At 38.6% G+C, this 19,994-nt stretch overlaps 2 protein-coding genes across 3 annotated transcripts in view; one reads left to right on the top strand and one right to left on the bottom strand.

Annotated features, from left to right (window-relative positions):
* The window catches only part of nectin1a (nectin cell adhesion molecule 1a), a 41,482-nt gene extending 33,599 nt beyond the window's left edge, over positions 1-7,883 (bottom strand). The window contains exon 1 of one of the 2 annotated variants that reach the window (XM_061962479.2): positions 7,755-7,883. Coding sequence is in view for 1 of the 2 variants with exons in the window: in XM_061962478.2 (XP_061818462.1) it covers positions 990-1,041 (52 nt within the window). In the remaining variant the exon portion in view is untranslated. Of the gene's footprint in view, positions 1-989; positions 1,321-7,754 lie in introns of those variants that run through there. The other variant, XM_061962478.2, reaches the window with a different exon arrangement.
* On the top strand, positions 7,481-18,170 carry smpd1 (sphingomyelin phosphodiesterase 1). The gene is made up of 9 exons (XM_061962477.2): positions 7,481-7,664; positions 7,792-8,028; positions 13,711-14,031; positions 14,645-14,925; positions 15,525-15,698; positions 16,196-16,367; positions 16,472-16,548; positions 17,223-17,368; positions 17,441-18,170. Exons 2-9 carry the CDS (start codon positions 7,807-7,809, stop codon positions 17,851-17,853), a joined length of 1,806 nt encoding a protein of 601 aa, XP_061818461.1. The 5' UTR covers positions 7,481-7,664; positions 7,792-7,806; the 3' UTR covers positions 17,854-18,170.
* The last annotated feature ends 1,824 nt before the right edge of the window (positions 18,171-19,994 follow it).

Here is a 19,994-nt window from a genome sequence, read left to right as displayed (position 1 = left end):
AAATAACTACGAAAGTCCACTTCACTCGCTAACCGTGTTACAAAAAATGGTCAGTTACAATAATACATAACGTTGAATGTAGAGAACATACAAACCTTTTATTTATTGAATAAAAAATATTGAAATTGAATGATTTGGTGCATTTGCAAACAGCTAAAATTATGTACAAAAAAACAAACTAACCTGCTACCTAAGAATGTACAACAATTTTTCTCAACATAAGAGGAGAAATATAACGTAAGAGGGCAATTTAATTTAAAACATTTGAATGCACGTACAACATTTAAAACCCTTACTATGTGGGATTAAAATATGTAATGGTTTAAGCAAATAAATCAAACAATGTACTAATATAATCCAGTTTAAGGGGCTGTTCAAACTCAATGTGTTTAGTGTGTTTACAAAGTACAAGGAAGAGTAATTTTTAGAAATGTCTTGAACTTACTGAAAATGAGATATTATTCATCTCAGTATGTGAATCATAAGTGACTTAACTATTTATTAGTAGAACTGTTGTATTTCGAAAAAATTTCTGTAATTTGTGTTAAAATTGAGAACAGGAAGTGAACATGTGTTTGTAATTGCTATGAAGTGGAAAAGGCGTAGGATTAAATAAGCTCTGTGTCTTCCTACTTCTTTTCAGGCATGTTGTAAGGAGAAATGAGAAATATGTGATATATCGCAACTGTATACATTTGAACCAACCAACCAAGAGTTGTCTATAAGATTTTTCTTTATAATATAAAATATACGATTTGGACAGCTTTTGTGCTGGTGTATGTCAATTAATGTCATCAGAATTATTTATTATGCCAAATATAAAATATTCCATCCTGATATTTGCAGTATTGAACTATTGCAGCATTTGATTCCCCAATGCAACTTTGTATGAGAAAATGTCTGGATCTGCATGTTTTCATAATTGTTACATTTGTGTGTCTTTGTTTAACCGCAGCATTTTTTCATAGTAAATTAATAGGTGATCTTACCTGACAAAACGTAAGTAGTTATCAAGAATATCCAAAGTGTAATATGTTCCATGCCCAAACAACCGTTGCCAGTTTCCCACTGTTCGATTCTCAGTGTGCACTGGTGTTCTGCTTCAGTCAGCAGCAAACTTTTACCAAAATCCTTTTTTTCCTTTTCTTGTCCTCCAAAAACGGATGAATTATCCAACTTGGCGCTTTGTTTTGGTTCTTCCTCCACCCGTGTTGTCTGTCCCGGTTCAGGCTCGGCTCGGCGGAGATAAAGCAGCTTAACGCGCGGGCAGATTATTTCCCAGATAGACTTGCACTCGTCCCCACCGGCTACAACTATCTGTCACTGTGTGCCACTGAAGTGGAAAAAAAAAAAAAGTTTAAATGAGCACACTCTACAGATGCTGTCAAGGGGCGTGGCTTGGGCTTCCAGCGTCCCACAAGCAGTACACACAGCGACTGTTTGCTTCTAAAGTTTAAATGACATAACATCAATACAATTATTTGAAATAAATACCATGAATATTACCATGAATTGATTTACGTGGACCCCGATTTAAACAAGTTGAAAAACTTACTCGGGTGTTACCATTTAGTGGTCAATTGTACGGAATATGTGCTTATCTGTGCAATCTACTAATAAAAGTTTCAATCAAAAAAACTAACAAAAAAAACATTCCCTAGGGATGTGACGTTCACGATCGAATTGCCTCTTTTGAACGGCTCTTTCAACTGTGCTGTTTGGGACTTCCTCACAAAGCATACTTGCCAACCTTGAGACCTCCGATTTCGGGGCGTGGTTGGGGGCGTGGTTAAGAGGGGAGGAGTATATTTACAGCTAGAATTCACCAAGTCAAGTATTTCATATATATATATATATATATATATATATATATATATATATATATATATATATATATATATATATATATATATATATATATATATATATATATATATATATATATATATATATATATATATATATATATATATATATATATATATATATATATATATATAGGGACGGCGTGGCGCAGTGGAAGAGTGGCCATGCGCAACCCGAGGGTCCCTGGTTCAATCCCCACCTAGTACCAACCTCGTCATGTCCGTTGTGTCCTGAGCAAGACACTTCACCCTTGCTCCTGATGGGTGCTGGTTAGTGCCTTGCATGGCAGCTCCCTCCATCAGTGTGTGAATGTGTGTGTGAATGGGTAAATGTGGAAGTAGTGTCAAAGCGCTTTGAGTACCTTGAAGGTAGAATAGCGCTATACAAGTACAACCCATTTATCATTTATTTATTTATATATATATATATAAGAAATACTTGACTTCCAGTGAATTCTAGCTATAAATATATATTTATTTTATTATATATATATACATATATATATATATACATGTATAAATAAAAGAAATACTTGAATTTCAGTGTTCATTTATTTACACATATACTTGTTGAGTTAAGGGTTGAATTGTCCATCCTTGTTCTATTCTCCGTCACTATTTTACAACCATGCTGAACACCCTCTCTGATGATGCATTGCTGTGTGGCACGCACAAAAGTGCTTTCATCAAATGCACTAGATGGCAGTATTGTCCTGTTTAAGAGTGTCACAACATTGCTGTTTACGGCAGACGAACTGCTTTACGGTAGACGAAAACGTGACTGCTGCTGTTGTTGTGTGTTGTTACCGCGCTGGGAGGACGTTAATGAAACTGCCTAACAATAAACCCACATAAGAAACCAAGAACTCGCCCTCGATCATTCTACAGTTAAAACGTGATTGGGCAGGCATGCCGTTTATATTGTGGGAAAGCGGACTCAGGTCCATGCGGACCTGAGTCCGCCTGAATTTCGGGAGATTTTCGGGAGATAATTTGTCCTGGGAGGTTTTCGGGAGAGGCGCTGAATTTCGGGAGTCTCCCGGAAAATCCGGGAGGGTTGGCAAGTATGTCACAAAGCAAAAATGACAACAAGAACACCATTAGTGACCATTAGTGGTTTAACAGAACACGTATGTTTGACAATTGTCTATATTTTTCACAATTACACAGTTTATGTAATAAAGACATTTTACCAGCCTGAATAAAAATGATTACCATGAATTGATTTACGTGGACCCCGACTTAAAGAAGTTGAAAAACTTATTCGGGTGTTACCATTTAGTGGTCAATTGTACGGAATATGTACTGTACTGTGCAATCTACTAATAAAAGTTTCAATCAATCAATCAATCAAACGATTGGTGTTTACAGCGGTCACTCACCCGGTCTCATCAATACGTAGGCGCAGGTGAATGTGCACACATACTAAAGCAGACCAAGAGAAGCAATGAACAATACGCAGTCATGTTGTTGTTATGATCGAATATACATTCAATGACAGCTATCTAAATGGCTATTATTAGCTAACAACACCTAAAGTTAATAGGGCAGCACGGAGGATCAGGGGTTAGTACGTTTACCTCACAATACGAAGGTCCTGGGTTCGATTCTGGGCACGGGACCGTTCTGTGTGGAGTTTGCATGTTCTCCCCGTGACTGCGTGGGGTCCCTCCGGGTACTCCGGTTCCTCCCACCTCCAAAGACATGCATCTGCTCAGTGGCCTAGTGGTTAGAGCAGTGGTTCTTAACCTTGTTGGAGGTACCGAACCCCACCAGTTTCATATGCGCATTCACCGAACCCTTCTTTAGTTAAAAATAAAATGCTGTTTTTTTTCTAATTCAAGACAAAGTTATATATTTTTGGTAACACTTTAGTATGGGGAACATATTCTAAGTAACAAAGACTTAATTTATAGTTATTTGGACACAAGGGGAACATAGTGGCCTAGTGGTTAGAGTGTCCGCCCTGAGATCGGTAGGTTGTGGGTTCAAACCCCGGCCGAGTCATACCAAAGACTATAAAAATGGGACCCATTACCTCCCTGCTTGGCACTCAGTATCAAGGGTTGGAATTGGGGGTTAAATCACCAAAAATGATTCCCGGGCGCGGCCACCGCTGCTGCCCACTGCTCCCCTCACCTCCCAGGGGGTGATCAAGGGTGATGGGTTAAATGCAGAGAATAATTTCGCCACACCTAGTGTGTGTGTGTGTGACAATCATTGGTACTTTAACTTTAACTTTTAACATATTGTAAGTAATAAAGACTTAATTTAGAGTTATTTGGTTAGGGTTAGGGTCAGGGTTAGAGTGTTAGGGTTATAATAAGGCCATGCTGAAAAAGGCATTAATAAGTACTTAATAATGACTAGTTAAGAGCCAATATGTTACTAATTTGCATGTTAATAAGCAACTAATTAATGGTGAATATGTTCCCCATACTAAAGTGTTACCATGTTTTTTTTACTGGTGCATAAAATGAACCGTGCATGAACATCACCTTGTTCAAACAACAAAACCAACACAGTGCATATACTCACAACAAATGACACACCTGCAAACCAGTCAGATGTTGCCGTATCCGTAATACGCCGATAGAATATCAGAATATCAGAACAGTTTTTATTGCCATTGTTTGAGAAGAAGATAGGGAGAAGTTTGTATTTACACGATGAGTCGGGTGTGTTTTGACCTCCGCCGAACCCCTGAGGCCGACTCACCGAACCCCTAGGGTTCGATCGAACCCAGGTTAAGAACCACTGGGTTAGAGTGTCCGCCCTGAGGTCAGTAGGTTGTGAGTTCAAACCCCGGCCGAGTCATACTAAAGACTATAAAAATGGTACCCATTACCTCCCTGCTTGGCACTCAGCATCAAGGGTTGGAATTGGGGGTTGAATCACCAAAAATTAATTGCCGGGCGCAGCCACCGCTGCTGCCGACTGCTCCCCTCACCTCCAAGGGGGTGAACAAGGGGATGGGTCAAATGCAGAGGACAAATTTCACCCCACCTAGTGTGTGTGTGTGACAATCATTGGTACTTTAACTTTTAACTTTAACTTTAACTGGGGATTGGTTGATTGGCAACACTAAATTGACCCTAGTGTGTGAATGTGAGTGTGAATGTTGTCTATCTGTGTTGGCCCTGTGATGAGGTGGTGACTTGTCCAGGGGGTACCCCGCCTTCTGATTGCAGCTGGGATAGGCTTGCGTAAGGGACAAGCGGTAGAAAATGGATGGACCTAAAGTTAATGCATGTGATTGTACGTATGTAATTACGTCATTACGTAGGAGAAAAATATACTGTGTAAAATACATTGGTAAGTTGGCACCCTCTAGGTATTTGTATAAATGTTGCAAACAGCCCCTTTTAAGTGAATGATGAGAACCGATTCCCTATTATGAGCCGTTTGTTTCGGACCTGTTTTTAATGCACATGCAAATTTAGAAAGGCAATTGCCACCCGACTGGCAAATGGACTCGAAAATGAGTCAGAGTTCAAGTAACTGAGCAGCATTTGGAATAACATTCTTTGAAATGAAAAAAAAAATAAAATAAAAAAAATATATATATATATTTATTTATTTTTTGTAAAAATATAGAAATAAATATGTTTTCCTTATTATTTTTAATTGTATTTATTTTATTATTTTTTTATTATTTGGATTTGCATTTCGGGTTTCTTATTGAAGGGTAATAGTTCAAGCGTAGACACACCTGGTATGGCGGTCCAATTTTGTACTCACACTTTTATTATGTCCTAATTTTTATTGTAGTTTTATTTATACTTTTTATTTCCATTAATGCATTTTATTCGTACTTATTATTTGTGTTATTTTTCTATATTGTTAAAATGCTATACATTTTTTAGGTGAGGTAGAATTCTAACTATAGCATAGAAATATGGTACCGCCTTATCATGAAAGCACAACAAAAAATTAAATAATATGCCAATATTGCAGAATAATTATAGAATAATTACAGAATAATAATCCCACCAATAGAGTATCAATCAATCAATCAAAGTTTACTTATATAGCCCTTAATCACAAATGTTTTAAAGGGCTGCTCAAGCCACAACATCATTCTGTTTAAATTAAATGATTCTCATTTACATCATATCATATAACTGATACTTGTGATTATTTCCCTGATTAAAAAAAAAAGGAACTATAATAATGAGCCAGTCTTTTGAACGGCTCTTCAAGAGCCGGCTCCCTTTAAAGAGCCATAAATGCCATCTCTGCCGTTCACTAAATTGTCTCATAAGCTTGTAAGACTTGTCCTAATGGTTCCATGTGTTGAATTACACTACGATGTCCTTTCAGAGACAAAAAGTGTTTAATTAGTTGCCATTAATATAATGACCAAATCATTTATTGACAACATATTTGTCAAAAACATAGGTAGTGGTCCCTTGTTTATTGCTTTTGATTAGACATGAAATAACACTCTTTAGTCACCTTTACACTCTTTTAATTCAATATAGTCATGCTGCTTGAGGCTGAACCAATCAGTGGCCATGATACTGAACAGTGGGCTCTGATTGGTTTGGTCTCATCTAGTAGCCAATGCTACTGCAATAATTTTATTTTTAGATCATTTAGCCATTTTATGCTTGAAAAGGATTAATTAAGGACCAAAGCTTGTAGAAAAAATGTTTTTAAAAAAAGCCGCAAAATTTGAAGCACGTTATGGCGAGGACCGACTTTGCTTTGTAACTTTGCCCTTGTCAAATGTAATAGATGCTAAATATCACATACAACAAAAACATGAGCAACACAAGCATAGCTATTTTTTTGTTTCAGTCATATTCTAACAGCAACATCATCCTAGGTTAGCCAATAGGCTAATAAAAAAATTAAAAAAATAAAACTCTCCACTCCCGTGATTACAGTTCACTGAAGGATAGTTGTCAGAGCTTAAGGATTTTTTTAAGATATAGAGTGAAGGTTGTTCTTTTTTTAACAAAACTGTCCTGTATGAATGATCAATTAGTATTTTTGAAAGTATTTTGGCAGGGTCTATTTGAATGTTCTGAACTCCTGTTGTTTCTAAGGACACACGATTTCACAAGATGATAAAAAGGCAATTTTGCTCAATAGCTGAGTAACAAACCCGAACTAACCTGTTTATAAACAATAACGTATTTTGTTTTATATCTTAGATTTATTTGCACACTGCAACATACCATATAGCTAATTGGGTTTATTTTGAAAGAAATCTAAATGTGGGTTTATTAATACATTTGATTTAACATATTCCAAAAATATTTTTCAAGATATATTGCCGTTTAAAAAATAATGAACCTTTTTATTTTAAAAGCATTGTTGTTTTAATCATGATTACGATTAGTATTGTAATACTGGGGCCAAGAACCCTAGAATATTAAATGTAGATTCGCCCCTGTAGGGTGGTGTAATGAAGACTACGACCACTAGAGGACGTGTGTCACGTGTTTGTCATTTTGCTTCTTTTGGGTATAAATACAATTGTTGACACATGATAGCGAGGGTGGCAAGTTTTAAAAATAAATTACTAACACTTACATTTTTCAAAGTGTAATAATACAAATATTTTAAATTTACGCTTTGATGAAAATGTCAGTCATGTGACCAACCAGCTGACCGTCTGACTTCCTTAAAGAGTCGGCGGGACTCAGTCGACCCAGCAGTGGAACACAAACGTAACAGTTTGTTGTTCGACGCTTTTTTAAGGACTCTTAGCTGGGTTAAAACGCGAGGAAGAGTGGCTTCTTACCCGGGTCAGAGGAGGACAAAGCACCGCCGTCTGCATTGACTGAGGTACCGGCTAAAAGTTAGCTTTTGATGATCATACATTTTTGTATTCGAATATAGCAGCCATTTTTTAACGTACACGTTAAAACTCCTCACCTGACACCACTTTTCTTGTATCAACATTTGATTAAAGGCTGCCACAAGGACCATGACACAGCTGCCGTCACTGCAGCCCTTCTTTGGGCTACTGCTGACCTGCGCGCTGTTGTTAGTGCTGCCGCAGTCCGGCTCCTGTCACCCGGCACTGATCTCGGGTCAGCCCGACCTAGTAATAGAACGGCTCAGTTTGCCAAGGTTTAAATTCAATTGGACCAACATCTCTTGCCGTGTGTGCCAAGGTCTCTTCATCATCCTGGATGTGGCTCTGCTGGTAAACCTTTTTTTTTTATTATACTTCTTTCTGCTCATTTGAATCATAAATGTTTTGCAATTAAAACTGAACTGAAAGCGGATGACTTACCATTCAAGCCATACCGCTTTTTAGAGGAACTACACAGCCTTTTGTAGTTCTAATACCGTTACTAAGTTATAATTTTCTTTTTTACATTACGTTACTATAAGAAGTATTTTTAGTTTACTGCATCCATTTTCAAAGTGTGAGGCAGCAGATGCTTTGAGTGGAGAGGTGTAGCAGCTTGAGAAAGAACACCTCAAACCTGCTAACTAACTTCAGTTATGTTTCAAGGCAAACTGGATTGGGTTTGAGTTTGTTTCTAGTTACTGTATTAGTTTATTTTAAACATGTTACAGTATGGTACAGCGCCTATTTCCAGTTTGTCTTTAGAGCATGTCAAAAAAGGAGTGCTAAGAATTAGAGCATTTCTGTTTCAACACAATTGTTTGTACTCAACCTGTAACACACATTGGATAAATAGGTAAATATTACGGTTGCCATTAACAAATAGTTAAATTTAAAGTCACACAATGAGATAAATAAGATTAAAGAATTTTAATATCAATATTTTTTTCCTTGCATGTTGTAAACAGAGTTTGAACAATGTCTTGGAATTGATCTTATTAGTACTTTGACTTCATTGCTCAACCCATTACATAATTGAATTCCACATACTGATACACTCAAGGTTTTAAATGGTAAGTAAAAATGTTCCCTAGGACAAAGCAAAGGTTGTTATTAATCCTGCCCCTTCTTGTATGTTACTGATAGTTAATTTCCACCCTTTGCATTATTACACTAAGTTAACTTCTGTTTGAAATAAATTAATGTTGGGGGGGAAATGAATAAGTAATAACTTATTGTTGATAATCAATGGATGTTGAATATACTTAATATTGTAGAATGTTATTGTCATTCGCTTTCATATGTATCAAGTCTTTATGAGTTGTCTTTTATGTCCTTGTAGTGCGCATGATGCCATCCTTAGTATTTGTCCAGTTCTTGATGTCTTTAAAAAATGGTCTTCTTCCAGTCTTCATTTACCTTGATGTAGATTTTTACAGTTGGTGCTCTGTATTTTCCACCGCCTTTCTCAACTTGCGTCCCTTCTTGGCGATGTCAACTTTGCGTTTTGCCGTTGTGCTCATTGATGTAGACCAGGGGTGTCAAAATCATTTAGCTCAAGGGCCACATGAAGGAAAATCTATTCCCCAGTAGGCCGGACTGGTAAAATCATGGCATGATAGCTCAAAAATAAAGACTTCAGATTTTAGTTTTTACATTGGCCAAAAATAGAATAAGCACATTTTGAAAACGTATGAATCACAAAATTCTCTTGACAAAACACTTCAAGTTAGTTGAAAATTCTAAAGAGAAAAAAATGGTGCCGTTTCAAAAACACAATGACCTTAGACTTTGTCTCAGTGTATCTACAAAGCCATCAAACCTTTAGGTCACACAGCCGGTCTGGGATTGAACAAAATAAATAAATAAAAACTCTTTTAAGGTATCAAATACCTCATTTGTCGTATACACAAATGAATCCTGTGCTAACTCAACAAACCGGTGAAACAATTTAAGAGAGTTGAGTTACACTCTGCGTTCACTTTTCTTGTTTTTGACAGACGTTTTGCGGCAATAACAATGTGTTCAAAGCAGAAGATTTAAAACGTCAGGTTTGACATTTTATTTGGCCTCGAGGTAGAGGAGCCACAGCCACGCTTTACTGTCCACCTCTTGCTTGGCCCCGGTATAAACCATTTGCTTGCCTAACAGAATTGCTATCGCGACATCCGGTGGACAAATTGAGAAAAGCCGTTTATTTCATAAAAAAATTTCAGCAAATTTTCATACTTTGCCAACTCATTTGGCGGGACAAGATGTTGGACATTTGATTGCCAAAAGTTGTCTACTTGTACCAGTCATAATCACATTGTTCATGCGGACAGACTCTTGTACCTGCTGAATCTGACACATCTTTTGAGAGATGTGATCCTTCTCATCAGTTTGCTTCCTTAAAACATTTACTTTCTCAAGTCCAGTCACTTTTCCTCCATTCCACCAATTTATTTCAGTATTGCAGTATCATCACAAAGTGTAGCAGTATCCGCACGCCTTCCTTTACTTTCTTAATACTTTTTTGACAAGTATTTCATGTCGTGCGGTCTATCAAGCCTAGCTTCCATATTATGTAACTTGGGAGACTACCTGATTCTGAACTCTGTTCCACATCCTCTTCCTCTACATGTGTTGCGGTAGAAGCCTTTCCTTCCCATGTTTGGGTTTGATGGCTATGAAGCTTGGTTAGAAGTGTCTTGCGCGATCAGTAGTTAGTTTCTCCCACCAGAAGGTGGTAAAGCCACCTTCTGGTGGAAGATCCGAAAACGGATCTGGAATTACGATCAAAATCTGTGGTCCAGAAGAGTATAAAAATGGTACAAAAAACCTTGAAACACTACAGAGCTCTTTCCGTCCATTGTTTTGTATTTGAAATGTAGTTGTAATTGGTGCTTTGCACCCCCTAACAGCACACTTTTAACCTTTTAAAAAAAGTTATTAAAAGAATGTTTTGGTTAATGTTGTGGAAAAAATGTTCTACAGTGGGTCTAGGTTAGTTTTTGCTTCATACTTCACTTAAAGCGTGAGTGAAGACTGCGTGAAAAATGCACTACTGACCTGAAAAAAGTCAGAAAGAAATGATACAATATTATCTGCTCAAAGCTAATACCTGGTGGTTGAGCACACTCAAGCTAGTCCTGCATAGTCCCACTCCTTAATTCACCAGTCACACGCAGGATTCTTACAGGAATGAGGCAAAAATACAACCCTACCCGCTGTACAACTACAATAGTTTATTGAAGTATGTAGTAATGATAATGTACAGTATATCCTTCCAGCTACTCCATATTTTAATGTCAAATATCTGCCGTTTAGATATTAACATTCTTTGCTGGTGTTAAGCTCCTTCTGCTTCAGTATGGTGCAGACTAGCAGTGAAGTGCTCAAATTTCTCCGCCAAGTTGGCGACACGGTCGGTCATGTTTCTGATTCCTTTATTTTATTTTTATTTATTTATTTATTTTTAATTCAATGAATATCATCCACTTCCCAGCACTGTTGTCCACATTCTCCAACTGTGGTTGGAAAAAGTTCCAAGTAAAGTTCTAGCTATAAGCTAATGCTGGCAAGCAAGACTGCACCTTTTAGGGTAGATGTTACGGGGTTCACTGTCATTTTCTACGCCAACTAATGGTGGGTGTGACTTGGGTATGCTTGTAAGTCCAATTTTTGCTTGCTACTTAAAGCATAACAATTAGCTGAGAGACTGCTCCTATCTAAAAAAAAAAACAGTAAGTCAGTGCTTGCTTGCATGCGGTTAAGGGTACATCAATGTTAGTCAATCAGTCTTATGTTTCACTGAGTTGGCCAAAATGTGCAGGACGGCTGCTTAGTGTGTTTTTATGTGGACATGGCCCAAACACAGGTGAGGCTTGATCAGTAAATTTGCTGAAGAATTTTTTTATTTTTAGTGGAGTAGAGTAGGCTCACTGGACCACACTTTGAAAACTCTTGGACTGTAACTTAATCATTTACAAGCTTGCCAAACAAACTAAACCACCACCATGTTTGTCATCTGTCAAGTCACGTGGAATGTCGATTTTTAAACATTTAACAATACTCATCAACTTCTAATCTCTACTGTAGGGTCACTTTAGGTTCTAAAGTCTTCCTCATCTGTTTTTTATAGCTGGTTTAGCACCAGGAATCACATGATCTCTTTTTCTGACCTCAATTGTGCGCTTCCTTACACTGATGGTATGCAGACTTGACACCAGATTTTTTTCTTCAAGTAAAATGTAGAACAATTGAAGTACTGTGTATACATTAAAATGTATAAAATAATGCAAATTAACCAAAACATTTTCTGAAATGTTATATATTTTAAAGTATTAAATCATTAGTTTTCAATACTGATGATGATAATGGTTATTAATTCTTAGACACCACAAGGCAATCACCTGCTAGTACAACACATGTTTAAAGCTAAACCATGATGGTTAGCGGTGGTAACAAACCGAGGTCCTTGTTTTAAAAAAATAAAATAAAATAAACCAATCAATCAAATTAAAAAAATAAAATAAACATTTTTAAAAAAGAGGGGCATGTTGTCAAGACTTTTTCCACTGAGAGCCGCACATTGAAAAAAGGATGTTGGGGCGATTTTTTATATTTTTTTAAGTTTTCAAACCACTACAATATTGCAGGGGTTTATTGTTTAGATACCAATATTTTGGTGCCAGTACCAACATGTATTTCGATACTTTTCTAAACATAGAGGACCACCAAAAATGTCGTTATTGGCTTTATTTTACCAAACAATCTTACAGTACATAAACATATTTCATTGCAATCAAAGAACACTTTTTAACCTTAAATAAGAGTGAACATTCTAGAAAACTTCTCTTTTAGTAGTAAGCCAACATGAGCTCCTAATTTGGATGACGTATGCAGTAACATTGTCATTTCCCATTCTATTGTCAACATTTTGACATTGATTTGTAATCTACTTGTTCATTTACTGTTAATATCTGCTTATATTCTGTTAACATGTTGTATCTACACTTCTCTTAAAATGTAATAAGCACTTATTCTTTTGTTTTGATACTTGACATACATTTTGTGTATGGGATACTACAAATTTTGGTATCAATCCAATACCAAGTACGGTAGTTAGGTCATATTTAGAGTCCTCATGTGTCCAGACACCCATTTCCTGAGTTTATAAACATAAGGGTGGGGGGAAAAAAAGGCAAAAGATTTTGTGATTAAAAAAATCTAAATGTAATCATTTGTAGTGTTGACAAGGTACAGCTCTTGTACTTGTATTGTTACATACAATATCTGTGTAGACCCACCCTTTTGTTTACATTCTGGACCTTCTGGAGCTTGCTGTTAGCTATTGTATCCTCCTATGTTGTGTAGTGAAGCATGTTTTGTTATTCCTTGTCCAGCAGGGATGATACTTGTAAGACATGTACTTTATTTGTCGCCATGGAAACGAGGATTAGGGAGTTAGAAGTAGATAAAACACTGCCGACTGCAGATGGACGTTAGCCGCTAGCTAGCTAGCCATGTCTAAAACACCTCTTGCTGAGCAGCCTAACACACTCCTCTGCTCGTAAAACCAGCAATGTCACAACGTGATGACGGCGCCGTTAAAAAAAAGGTTCCAGAATTTTTCAGAGGCGGTATAGCACCGTTTTTAATTAATTATTACTGCGGTACTTTATTAGTACTGGTATATCGTATAACCCTACTGGGGTCTTCAACAATTTCCAGACAAGGACCAGCAAACTGTAAAATTGTGTTTTATAAATGAACTAAAGAAACTTTGTTGTTGTTCAATACTACAATATTCAAAGTATAGTGCCGCTAATTGCCACCCGGCAACTAATGCACTAAAAGCTAATCATTTATTCACGTTTTGGCCATTAGCTGATATTAAAACGCAATTATACTACAATGTGTTGATATGCATTTAAATTGGGGGTATTTAAATATATTTAAAATAAATAAATGTAATCAAACAGAAGTTTGGTTGTTGAACTGTACCACATCTTGCATTATATTGCCACATCTTTTTGTTTCCTCTTCCAGAGTGACGCAAATGAAGAGCGAGTGGCGCGCGCCGTAGGCGAAGCCTGCATCCGCCTCCACCTGGCAGACGAGCAGGTGTGTCACGAAATAACCGAGCTTTTCCGGAGCGACTTCATCCGGGCCCTGCAGCAGTCCCTGCTGTGGCCCAAGGAAGCCTGCGCCCTGCTGGTGGGGCCCTCCTGCGGCAAGTTTGACATCTACGCGTCGTGGAACATCACCTTGCCAAAGACCCCTAAGCCTCCTGTTAAGCCGCTTGCAACTCCCACTCCTGGTTCTCCACAGAGCAGGGTGCTGTTTCTGACTGACATCCACTGGGACAAAGTAAGGGACTTGACTGTGAATGATTCTTAAAGCAACTAAGGCTAAATGGAGTGCACTATTTTGTTGTCTAAAGAAGCAATAAGAGATATAGGATGTTAAGCTACACTCATGCAGACCTTCTAGGGTACAACTTCTTCAGGTAGTGAAGTGAAGTGAATTGTATTTATATAGCGCTTTTTCTCTGGTGACTCAAAGCGCTTTACATAGTGAAACCCAATATCTAAGTTACATTTAAACCAGTGTGGGTGGCACTGGGAGCAGGTGGGTAAAGTGTCTTGCCCAAGGACACAACGGCAGTGACTAGGATGGCAGAAGCGGGGATCGAACCTGCAACCCTCAAGTTGCTGGCACGGCCACTCTACCAACCGAGCTATACCGCATTCATTTGCTCAGTATCACAAAGTTAAAATGAGTCGTTTCTGCATTAATGTCCATTGTGTCCTTGAGCAAGACACTTCACCCTTGCTCCTGATGGGTCGTGGTTAGGGCCTTGCATGGCAGCTCCCGCCATCAGTGTGTGAATGTGGAAATGTCAAATCGCTTTGAGTATCTTGAAGGTAGAAAAGCGCCATACAAGTATAACCTATTTACCATTTAATCCATTCCATGTCAGGAATATGTCAGCGGTACTGCAGCCGACTGTAAGGAGCCTCTGTGCTGCCGTAATGACTCAGACGTCCTCTTGTGGCGGCGGAGGGAGGCGGGTTACTGGGGCACGTACAGCAAGTGTGACCTGCCGCTCAGGACGGTGGAGAACCTTCTGGAAAACGTCGCCAGGACCGGACCCTGGGACTGGGTTTATTGGACCGGAGACATACCTGCACACAACGTGTGGTCTCAAACCAGGAAACAGCAGCTGTCGGAACTTACGGTCATCACCAGGCTCATCCAGAAGTAATAGAGTGGATTCTGATGAAACTACCGTATTTTTCGGAGTATAAGTCGCTCCGGAGTATAAGTCGCACTGGCCGAAAATGCATAATAAAGAAGGAAAAAAACCATATATAAGTCGCAATGGAGTATAAGTCACATTTTTGGGGGAAATGTATTTGATAAAAGCCAACACCAAGAATAGACATTTGAAAGGCAATTTAAAATAAATAAAGAATAGTGAACAACAGGCTGAATAAGTGTACGTTATATGACTCATAAATAACCAACTGAGAACGTGCCTGGTATGTTAACGTAACATATTATGGTAAGAGTCATTCAAATAACTATAACATATAGAACATGCTATACGTTTACCAAACAATCTGTCACTCCTAATCGCTAAATCCCATGAAATATTTTACGTCTAGTCTCTTACGTGAATGAGCTGAATAATATTATTTGATATTTTACGGTAATGTGTTAATTTCACACATAAGTCGCTCCTGAGTATAAGTCGCACCCCCGGCCAAACTATGGAGAAAAAAAACTGCGACTTATAGTCCGAAAAATACGGTACTCAAATGTTTTAGCTGTGGATTACAGTCTTGTTTTACCGGCAGACACCTGGGTCCCAACGTGACGGTCTACCCCGCTATCGGGAACCACGAGAGCACGCCAGTGAACAGCTTCCCTCCGCCTTTTGTTCATGGCAACAGGTCCTCCGCCTGGCTCTACGACGCCATGGCTGACGAGTGGGCGCCATGGCTGCCACACCACGCTTTGAAGACTCTGAGGTGGACATTACTTTGATGTTTGCTTAAATAATGGGTAGGACAACTTTAGGGAGGAGCAGGATTTTCTTCATATTAATAAAATGTTGGTACGGTAACTACTTTGTTTACCTAAACTGCAACACAGATGAGGATAATTAAATGTTTTTTTTTTTTTTTCAACTTTACATTTCAAAGTATTTTTTTGGGGTTTTTTTAATTAGACACTTTCTCGTGTACTCCAAATAACTTTTACACAGTTAGCATTAATGGCGCTAATGAGTACATAATGAACAGTACAGCAAGTGGAGCATGAGTTTCACACCAACAGGAGTTTTGCATGCAAAGATAAAGCTGCTGGATTCTGACTATACAGTCATTGTGTGTAGTTAAAACACCAGGGGGTTACCTACAGCCACAGCTGTTTTTTAGCTTTGCGCCAATTCTAAACCCTGGCAGTTATTTGCTTCTGTAGACCAGTGTTAGCGAGTTAATTGCTGTATTACTTGAACATGTTCCAGGTATGGAGGATTTTACACCATGGAGATCCAGCCGGGCCTGCGGGTGGTGTCTCTAAACATGAACTTCTGCGCTCGCGAGAACTTCTGGCTCATGGTGAACGCCACAGACCCCGCCAACCAGCTGCAGTGGCTGGTCCATGTTCTTCAGACCAGCGAAGACAAAGGAGAGAAGGTGAAGACGTCGTAAACATATCACACCTTTTTTCTTTTTTTTAAAAAGGACAATGTCTTTGAATGACTTCATCTTTATGAATATGATGGTCTTGTTGTGTGCAGGTACACATCATTGGTCACATCCCACCTGGTCTGTGTTTGGGCAGCTGGAGCTGGAACTACTATCATATTCTCAACAGGTACACTGATTTTTAACACTTTTATTTTTATTTTTTTCTGACACTTATCTAGATTATAATTTCAAGATAAAGCATTTTGCATGCAGCCATCATTTGATTCTTTGACATGTTAAATTAAATGTAGTTTGCAGCACTACATAACTTTGCATTATAATACGAGATGTTTTGATACCATATTGACTTTTAATGTAGGCCTACATCCGCAACTATGGAGCCTCCTCTGCCTCCTTGTTGTGCCTCCCTCAGATTTATTTATTTTAAATTGTTTAAGCCCCAGAGTGTGCAAAGTTTCCATTTTTAAAGAGTTCTATAATTTCCGAATGTCATTGAGGTAGTGAATGCACAGAAGTCCTGATGCACAAGTAAAAGCCTGTGTTCAGTTCAGCCTCTCAACTTGTTTAACCCTTTGGGTAAACTAACCATGAAAACTTGCCAAAATGCAAATTTAGTGCTTATAGGTTTGCCCTCTGTCATAAAGCAATTATAATGGGTAGCGATCATACTGTGGCTTCCACTCAGCATTAGCATGCTAGCTTTTGTTTGGCTAATTTTGCAGGTATACATGTACTTTAGCACTAGACGCGTGTTAATGTTAGTATATGTGCCAGCCTTTTGAGCTATTTTTGCAAGTATAAAAGTCAGTATTTGGGTTAACATGATATATTTTTCTACAGATATGAGAGCACAATTACTGGTCAGTTTTTTGGCCACACCCACTTTGATGAGTTCCAGATGTTTTATGACGGGGAGACCATGACCCGCCCTCTGGGGGTTGCCTTTATTGCTCCCAGCGTGACCACCTACATCAATTTAAACCCAAGTGAGTCCATCAAGTAGTCGGTCTTGCAGTAAAGAAAAATAGAGCTGACCAAGTCTTGTATTTGTGTCCCAGGTTACCGCGTGTACTACGTTGACGGGAACTACCCAAACAGTTCTCGTCTGGTTCTGGACCACGAAACCTACATCCTCAACCTGACCGAGGCCAACCACAAAGCAGGAGAGCCTGGTAAACCAGAACAGAACCCCAAGTGGACTCTGCTTTACCGTGCCACTGAGGCATATGGCCTCGCCAGTCTGTTCCCCTCCGACTGGGAAGGTCTCATCCGCACCTTCATCACAGACGATCGCTTATTCCAGAAGTTCTGGTACTTCCGACACAAGGGCCACGTGTCCGCGCCGTGCAAGGATACGTGCAAGACTACAATCTTGTGTTTCTTGCGAAGTGGCAGATCTGACATCCTGAAGCAGTGCGACCTCCTCAACGGCGTTAACAGAGGACGCAAAGTGAGGAAAACGCTGTGTTGAAAATCCACGACATCGAACGGGAACACTTTGCTCTCTGCTGCTGGTTTTCAGACACATTTCCACCATCAGATTGAGGAAATCCAAAGACCTTTTTCCCCAATTAGAAATCTGTTTACTTGAAATGTCAGGTTTGTTAGTCCTTTTTTTTTTCTCTTGTCAGCACTTTAATGGTTTTGGTTGCAAATATGAACCTCGTCTGCACACCAAGCCAAGAGCTGTAGGTGAGCATGAGGCTTATCTCCATGATGCCAAATGTAGCCTGTCGCTTGTTTGCATATTGTGGATAACATGTCATTATAAATAAAGTAAAAACAGTTTATCTTTTTTTTTCTCGCTACTTTGTGCCAGAGGTGTAATAAACACTCAATTGTGTCTAAAGAAATTGAGCTGGTTTATTCTATACAATTGCCCACATGGCAATTGTGGCCCATGTGTTGCCTCCTGGCATTTTCAATTTGGCCTGTGAGCTGTCATGAGTTTTAATAAGGAACCTGGCTGCAGTGAGATTTCAATCAAATTTAAAAGTCAAATCAGTCACCGTTGCTTTGCCATCTTGCAGACATGAGTACGTCAGTTCTATGATCGATTATGATCTGAATCATCCTGAGCGCAGCATTTAATTTATATGACCCAATGCAAACAACCTCCCATAGTAATGGTGCCAAAAACAGACATGGTCACACTTTAAAAAAAAACAAAAAAACGTCCATGCACCCTTAGTGAGCCAGTCTTTTGAATGGTTCTTGAAAAGGTATGTCTCAAGATCTGTCTCCCTTCAAAGAGCCATATCTCTAATAGGCAAATGATGCTGCATTAATAATTGATACTGGATTAAAGTCCCTACATTTGACCTGCAAATTTGATACTTGGCCAACATAATTCTCAATTCAACTCTGTGCCCTAAAAGTAATACAGAATATACACAACTCTGGCAATGAGTTCAATAGTAAACAAGAACAGATTTTAGTGCTATAAAATCAAACTAACCCCACACTTGGGATTTTTTTCTTACCTTCTTAGTTCCATTTAGATGTGAAGGTGACAAAAAATGTAAAACGTGGCACTCAGACTTCCTTTAAAGTGAGCGGTCACAAACCCTACCTGATAAAAAGTTTGGCGCTTTGCATACAAACGACATAGCAGATGTATCGGTCTTAAAGTGACAGTATCAACCCTGGTGTTTCATGCAATGCTTCGGTATCATTTGACCAGTGGTGTGCCATCAGAACCAGCAAGGCCTTCTCTGCTGGCCTAACATAACCAGAAATCATGATCATAATTAAAGATAAAACTAATGTTTAATTTACTTTCCCTAAATATCTAAAAGTATTCATATTCTCTTCATGTCGTATTGTGCTCCTTCCAGCGCTGTTTTTATTTTATAGTTTTTATCCAATCAGAATTCAGCTAGCTTATGTTGCCATGCTGTACCAAATCTGCCGCAGGCCTTCAGAATCAACAATGCTGGCGTCTGTGCACTGTAAGTGAACAGACACAAACATTTGACAGACAGTAGCGATAGCCAATCAGATCACGAGTTGTCAGTAAGGCCTTCAAAACGGCCTAAGGCAGACATATTGTGATGTTATGAGCTAGGTAACATAAGAACTTCATTACCCAGCATGCCACAGTAGTGAAGCTTGTGCAGTAGCCTCATTTAGCCAGTGGGATGTTTTTGATGAGCACGCTGTGGAGTAAACTTTAAGAACTCAGCCAACACGCCTCGTCTGCATCTTTTATGATTGGACAAGACAACACATATTTGCAAGGCCATTTTCAAGAAGGATATTTAAAGAGAAACTACATCTTGTGAGACCATGTCAGCCAACCCCGGAAGCTCGAATGGATTCTACAAATTGTGAGTTCAGATATTTTATTTATTTATTTTTTCACAGATGTTTTTTTTGCAATTTTAAGTTTGACAGTACCACACAAGATATGTTTTAATTGCTGATGCGGGATTATTGATTTTTAAATGGGCCAGAAAATAACCCGTTTTGTACACTGTTGGTGGTGATTCAATGACCAGTAAATGTGTTTCTGTGTAGTATTTCCCCAGCAATGGTCATGTGGGGACATAAATGATGGTATTTTGAGAGGTAATCTTTGAAGTCAGACATCACTGAAGGCCTAGGTGGGAT

Source organism: Nerophis lumbriciformis, linkage group LG09, assembly GCF_033978685.3.
Source record: "Nerophis lumbriciformis linkage group LG09, RoL_Nlum_v2.1, whole genome shotgun sequence".
Taxonomy (NCBI): domain Eukaryota; kingdom Metazoa; phylum Chordata; class Actinopteri; order Syngnathiformes; family Syngnathidae; genus Nerophis; species Nerophis lumbriciformis.
Note: the sequence above shows the minus strand (reverse complement) of the source record. Positions and strands in the feature narration are given on the sequence as shown.